This window comes from Nothobranchius furzeri, chromosome 19, assembly GCF_043380555.1.
Source record: "Nothobranchius furzeri strain GRZ-AD chromosome 19, NfurGRZ-RIMD1, whole genome shotgun sequence".
Lineage (NCBI taxonomy): Eukaryota > Metazoa > Chordata > Actinopteri > Cyprinodontiformes > Nothobranchiidae > Nothobranchius > Nothobranchius furzeri.
In genome coordinates this window covers 25,559,088-25,565,124 of record NC_091759.1, presented here as the reverse complement: position 1 = coordinate 25,565,124, position 6,037 = coordinate 25,559,088, and the positions used below count along the sequence as shown (strand labels likewise).

Genomic DNA, 6,037 nt, shown 5'->3' with positions numbered 1-6,037 from the left:
GGACCAGGACCGGACCCAGCTGGACCAGAACCGGACCCAGCTGGACCAGGAGTTCCAGGACCGGACCCAGCTGGACCAGGACCGGACCCATCTGGACCAGGAGAACCAGGACCGGACCCATCTGGACCAGGAGAACCAGGACCGGACCCAGCTGGACCAGAACCGGACCCAGCTGGTCAGAATAACAACCTAAGGATCTCGTTGCTGATTGGTGGACTTTTGGGACCCGGCCTGCTGGAAGGAACAAATAAAAGGTCCGGAACGAGTTCTGAGCGTCAGAAGCAGACGCCCAAAGGAAGGAAGTGGTTGATGAGGAGGGAGACATTAACGATTTCCTCACATTAAACGGTTTTGTTCCCGTCGACGAGACAACGGAAAGGTCACGGAACCGCGCGACCTTTCCAGATAAAGACCAGCGAGGCGCTCGCACGTTCCTCCTGCCTGAGGCGACCTTCTCCAGGCGGCATCATGGGAAGGCGAGACACTCGCCACACACACGGGAGAACTTCTGACAGAAGGTGACCACAAATGTCACACACACACACACACACACACACACACACACACACACACACACACACACACACACACACACACACAGAGCTGGATGTGCTGAATGTGCCAGGAAGGAGAACGATGCATCCCCACAGGTCGCTCCCTCCCCTGAGCCGTCTCCACGACGACAGCACCAGTGTCACCACGTGCTCACCATGGCAACAGCCGCAGCAAGAGGACAGCAGGTGTGTTAAACAGGAAATAATGACCGTTGCTGCAGCAGGGCGGACCAACGCCGGAGGGAATTCTCACCACGAAACGTTTAAAATCGCTCCGGGTTCCGTTCCTCCGGATTCAGGATCACGTGTAAGAAAACAAACCACAACAAGATGTTCCTCACCTGGAGAGCATGTGAGGAACAGACGATCAACAAGACCGACGATGTTGGGTTAATAAGTCAGAGATGACTGCGTTCAGCTGTTAAACGTGTGGTCAGCTACACCTGAACCGGTCAAATAAACAACGATCTGGCATTTCTCATGGTCCTTGAACACACCACTGCCCAGCAGATTGTGAAATAATGAATAATTAAAGTGACAACGTGTAGTTTTTACCATTAACTTCTGGAAATATTCATAAATGTTGTAGTAAACGAATTAAAAGATGCCCAGTTGTTGAAAATATTGGCGGTCTCATAACAAGTAACCATAAAAACCTGCTGTAAAACACATGGTCCACGTCTCGGGGCGACGCCATGTTGGATGCTACGTTTCCTCTATGGAAGCCCGTGAGGACAGAATACATTACCGATTTGTAACAAATGGTTATAACACTTTCATCATTAATGAACGTTGCTCTCCTACACAGTTACCTCGCCACTTGCTGCCAGTTATGAACGCGGACCTGATGATTTTGCTGGAGGTCGTGCTCCCAGGGGTTTTTGACCCTAACGGGCATCCATCCATTAGTAAGGTCTTAGGTACCTACTGGCCCTACGGCCAGGAGAACCGCACACTGTCACTTTAATACTAACGTTTGTGTCCTGTTGGGTCAGGTTTCGGGTCAAAACCAGAATCTGTCTCAGATGAGCCGTGTGAAGCATCCTGATCCTGGTTCTGGTCCTGATCCTGACCTTGGTTCTGATTCTGATCCTGGTTTTGGTTCTGGTTCTGTAAAAACTTCTTTGGACTGATTTCTACAGTCAGGAAGTCCAGTCCGTGCCTGGATCCAACAACAGAAACGGTCCACGGAACCAGAACCGATAGCTGCTGCTCTGACGGATCTGAGACCGTACCGGTTCGGTCACACCTGACTGAGAGCCGTGAGACCGGTTTGAGCAAAACCTACCGGACCGGTACATGACTGAAGAACCGGTCCGAGACCCACCTGTTGTACCGATTTCCATTCACGAGGTCTCGGGCCGGTGGACCGGGCCGCTGCCTGTGGATCCGCTGACCGCTCTCCGGCTGTCCGTGCTCTCGCTCTTCTCGGTAAAGTGGACCGGAACCGGGCCGTCGGTAACTTGAAGTCTCTTCCCGGGCCTCACCGAACGCTCCGAGCCGAGCAGAACCGTCACCGCTGCTGGAACCCAAACAGAACCGGTTAAACTTCAGTCTGAGGACGTGAGTGAGAACCACAGACCGGGAGTCGGAACCAACCGGCTGGGACGAACCCGAGCGAACCGGCTGACCCCCTACCGGTAGACCGACACGAATATTTACCTGCTGACGGTTGGGTCCGGTCTTCCTCGGTACCAGACGGATATTAGAAGTTCCTGAGCCCGGAGTCCTCCTCCGTGAAAACCGGTCAGAAACCCGCTGTACCGGAAAGCTAGCGAAACCGGAGGGAACTGCTTCCGGAGCAGCCCTTCAAAACAAAAGCACGTCATGATTCACTCTGGAACCTGCTTCTGTTCTGATTATTACTTAATATAAACGTGGTAATAATTCCTGAGTCACATCTTAGTTATTGGTGGGAACAAATATAGATTTTTCAGTAAACAAACTGAAGTGGAAAAAAGATCCAAATGAGACAGAAAATGTTGAAATGACAAACAACCAAAGTGGGAAATATTACGTAGATTATGATCCTAATGTGTCAGAAACGAATCCTTCCTTCATGCTGACGAGTTTTAATTTTCCACTGAAGTTCTTTAATTAAACACAACTGCTTATACATGATAGATGGCCTCATGTCAACATGACCCATGGAGTCACTTTCACAGTCAGAGGACTCCAAAGCACTTTACACTACAGTGTAATTCACCCATTCACACACTGATGGGGAGGAGCTACGAGGAGCTGCCCTGAGGAATGGCGCAGGAGCCACCGGTCCCTCCGACCACCACCAGCAGGTGAGGTGGGTTAAGTGTCTCGCCCAATGACTCAACAGCAGGAGTCTATCCGGACCCGGGATCGAACTTGCAACCCTCCGATTACTGGACGACCCACTCTACCTCCTGAACAGGAGGTTGCAGAGTTCCACAAATAATTTATTAAAGTCCCGTAGCCATCATCACATGTGGGGAAATTAATCTCTGCAGGTGACCCATCCATGGGTGTAGTTTTGAGGGACAACAGGGGAGGCATGTCCCCCCCCCAGCCCCCCACCCCCCCTACACACACACACTTTTACCAAAGTAAATTTTTGTCCCCTGCATTTTTGCCTTCCAAAAACAACATTACACAATATTAAACAGACACTGGTTGAGCACTAGGACCACGTGGAAAACAACCACTTTTGTTGAAGCCTGTTTTCCCGTTACTGCCACCTTTGTATTTGACAGTTCTGCATTCCTGACATTACATAAAAGAGCCTCGCTAGGCTAAAGTTTTATACATATTTTTGTATACTTACTGTCAAGATGACAAAAGCCTTTAAGTTATAACCAGAAACTTGTGTGGGTATCAGTGTAAAGCGCTTTGGAGTCCTTACTCTGAGAAGCGCTATACAAGTTTGGGTCATATATCATTTTAAAAAAGTCTGTTTACAAGTTTGTGAAAAAAACATTGAAATAATGCAGAGGTTTTATAAAGCGCTTTGAACAACAACTCAAATATGCTGAAAAAACATTAAATAAGAAGTTAATTTATTTAGTGTTTAGCTGCTAAAATATCGAACTTAGATTTATCACTTTCGATTATTAATAAACTTACTCATTGTCTTTACTGCATTTTAATTTGAAAGTCATACTTCCTGTGTGGCTGGGGTAAATTTGGAACATGACATCAGCATCAGTCCCGCCTCCACAGAGGGAAACCCGACAGGAACGGAAACAACGTAATTTCCTGTTCTCGTCGTGATTCTGTAAGGAAAGAACACTATCGACATTCTGTTATTCATGTCTGGGATCAACAGAATTCAGGCTTTTCTCAAACTTCAGGCCTTCAGATTAGGAAATGTGAACTTTGTGCCCCCAGAGCCTGTCCCAAGCCTTCATATGTCATCAACCAGAATTACTTCAGTTCAGTTTTATTTCAAACATTTCACACATACATCATTACAAAATACCGTTCCATATTTGTTTGAAAAGGAGTAGGCAGTATGTACGTATTTGTCCCTACCCCAGATTCACCATTTATAGAAAGAAAGAGAAACAAACAAACCAAAAACACAGAAAGAGAAGCACAACAACCCTGTTTTCTTCATTCTTACTTGTTTAAAATTAGGGTTTTATATTTTATTTTAAACTGGTTTATGTTTGCCTTCTCCCTGGGCTGCCACCTTATCGTGGTGGAGGGGTCTGAGTGTCTCGATGATCCTAGGAGCTAAGTTATCTCTGCCTCTGGTAGGGTCACCCATGGCAAACAGGTCCTCGGTGAGGGATCAGACAAAGAGCAGCCCGAAGACCTCTTATGATGAATTCTATAAATGGAAACCGTGTTGCCTCGCCCGGACGTGGGTCACCGGGGCCCCCCTCTGTAGCCAGGCCCTGAGGTGGGGCACGCTGGCGAGCGCCTGGTGGCCGGGCTTTAACCCAGGGAGCCCGGCCGGGTACAGCCCGAAGAGGAAACGTGGGTCCCCCTTCCCATGGGCTCACCACTCGTGGGAGGGGCCAAAGGGGTCGGGTGCAGTGTGTGACGGGTGGTAGTCGAGGGCGGGGGCCTTGGCGGTCTGATCCTCGGCTACAGAAGCTGGCTCTTGGCACATGGAATGTCACCTCTCTGGTGGGGGAGGAGCCTGAGTTGGTGTGTGAGGTTGAGAGGTTCAGACTAGATATAGTCGGACTCACCTCAACGCATGGCTCTGGCTCTGGAACCAGTTTCCTTGAGAGGGGTTGGACTTTCTACCACTCTGGAGTTGCTCCCACTGAGAGGCGCCAAGCAGGGGTGGACATACTAGTTGCCCCCCATCTTGGTGCGTGTACGTTGGGGTTTAGCCCAGTAAATGAGAGGGTAGCCTCCCTCCGCCTACTTGTGGGGGGACGGGTTCTGACTGTGGTCTCTGCTTATGCACCAAACTACAGTTCAGACTACCCACCCTTTTTGGAGACCTTGGAGGGGGTGCTGGAGAGCGCTCCTTCTGGTGACTCCCTCCTTCTGCTGGGGGACTTCCAGTGAGGAAGCAGAGTCTGGGGACTTTGGGTTGGCCTCTCAAGTCTCTGGTGCTGAGGTGGTTAAAAAGCTCCTCTGTGGCAGGGATGGATGAGATCCGCCCGGAGTTCTTCAAAGCTCTGGATGTTGTGGGGCTGTGTTGGCTGACACGGCTCTGCAATATCACATGGACATCGGGGGCAGTCCCACTGGACTGGTGGTGGTCCCCTTATTTAAAAAGGGGGGCTGCAGGGTGTGTTCCAACTGCAGGGGGATCACACTCCTGAGCCATCCTGGTAAGGTCCATTCAGGGGTTCTGGAGAGGAGGGTTCATCGGATTGTTGAAACTCAGATTCAGGAGGAGCGATGTGGTTTTCATCCTAGCCGTGGAACACTGGACCAGCTCTATACCCTTAGGGGGATCCTGGAGGGTGCGTGGGAATTTGCCCAACCAGTCTACATGTGTTTTGTGGATTTGGAGAAGGCGTTTGACTGCGTCCCTCGGGGGGCCCTGTGGGGGGTACTCCGGGAGTATGGGGTACCAGGCCCTCTGATACGGGCTGTTAGGTCCCTGTATGACCGGTGTCAGAGCTTGGTCCGCATTGCCGGCAGTAAGTCGGGCTCGTTCCCAGTGAGAGTTGGACTCCGCCAAGGCTGCCCGTTGTCACCGATTCTGTTCATAACCTTTATGGACAGGATCTCCAAGGTGTGGAGGGCATCCGTTCTGGTGGCCTGAGGATCAGGTCTCTGCTTTTTGCAGATGATGTGGTCCTGTTGGCTTCATCAGAACGTGATCTTCAGCTTTCGCTGGAGCGGCTCGCAGCCGAGTGTGAAGCAGCTGGGATGAGAATCAGCTCCTCTAAATCTGAGACCATGGTCTTGATTCAGAAAAGGGTAGAATGCCTTCTCCGGGTCAGGGATGAGGTCCTGCCCCAAGTGGAGGAGTTTAAGTATCTCGGGGTCTTGTTCACGAGTGAGGGAAAACTGGAGCGTGAGATCGATAGGTGGAT

The 6,037-nt window shown here is 50.4% G+C and overlaps 1 protein-coding gene across 2 annotated transcripts in view; it reads right to left on the bottom strand.

The window, feature by feature from the left end:
* ago3b (argonaute RISC catalytic component 3b) overlaps window positions 1-2,336 on the bottom strand; it is a 13,408-nt gene extending 11,072 nt beyond the window's left edge. The window contains exons 1-2 of one of the 2 annotated variants that reach the window (XM_015974062.3): window positions 2,217-2,336; window positions 1,882-2,076 (exon numbers count right to left, since the gene is read on the bottom strand). In XM_015974062.3, the coding sequence (XP_015829548.1) occupies window positions 1,882-1,900 (19 nt within the window). In that variant the 5' untranslated portion in view covers window positions 1,901-2,076; window positions 2,217-2,336. The remainder of the gene's footprint in view (window positions 1-1,881; window positions 2,077-2,216) is intronic. The other variant, XM_015974063.3, reaches the window with a different exon arrangement.
* Window positions 2,337-6,037: the final 3,701 nt, after the last annotated feature.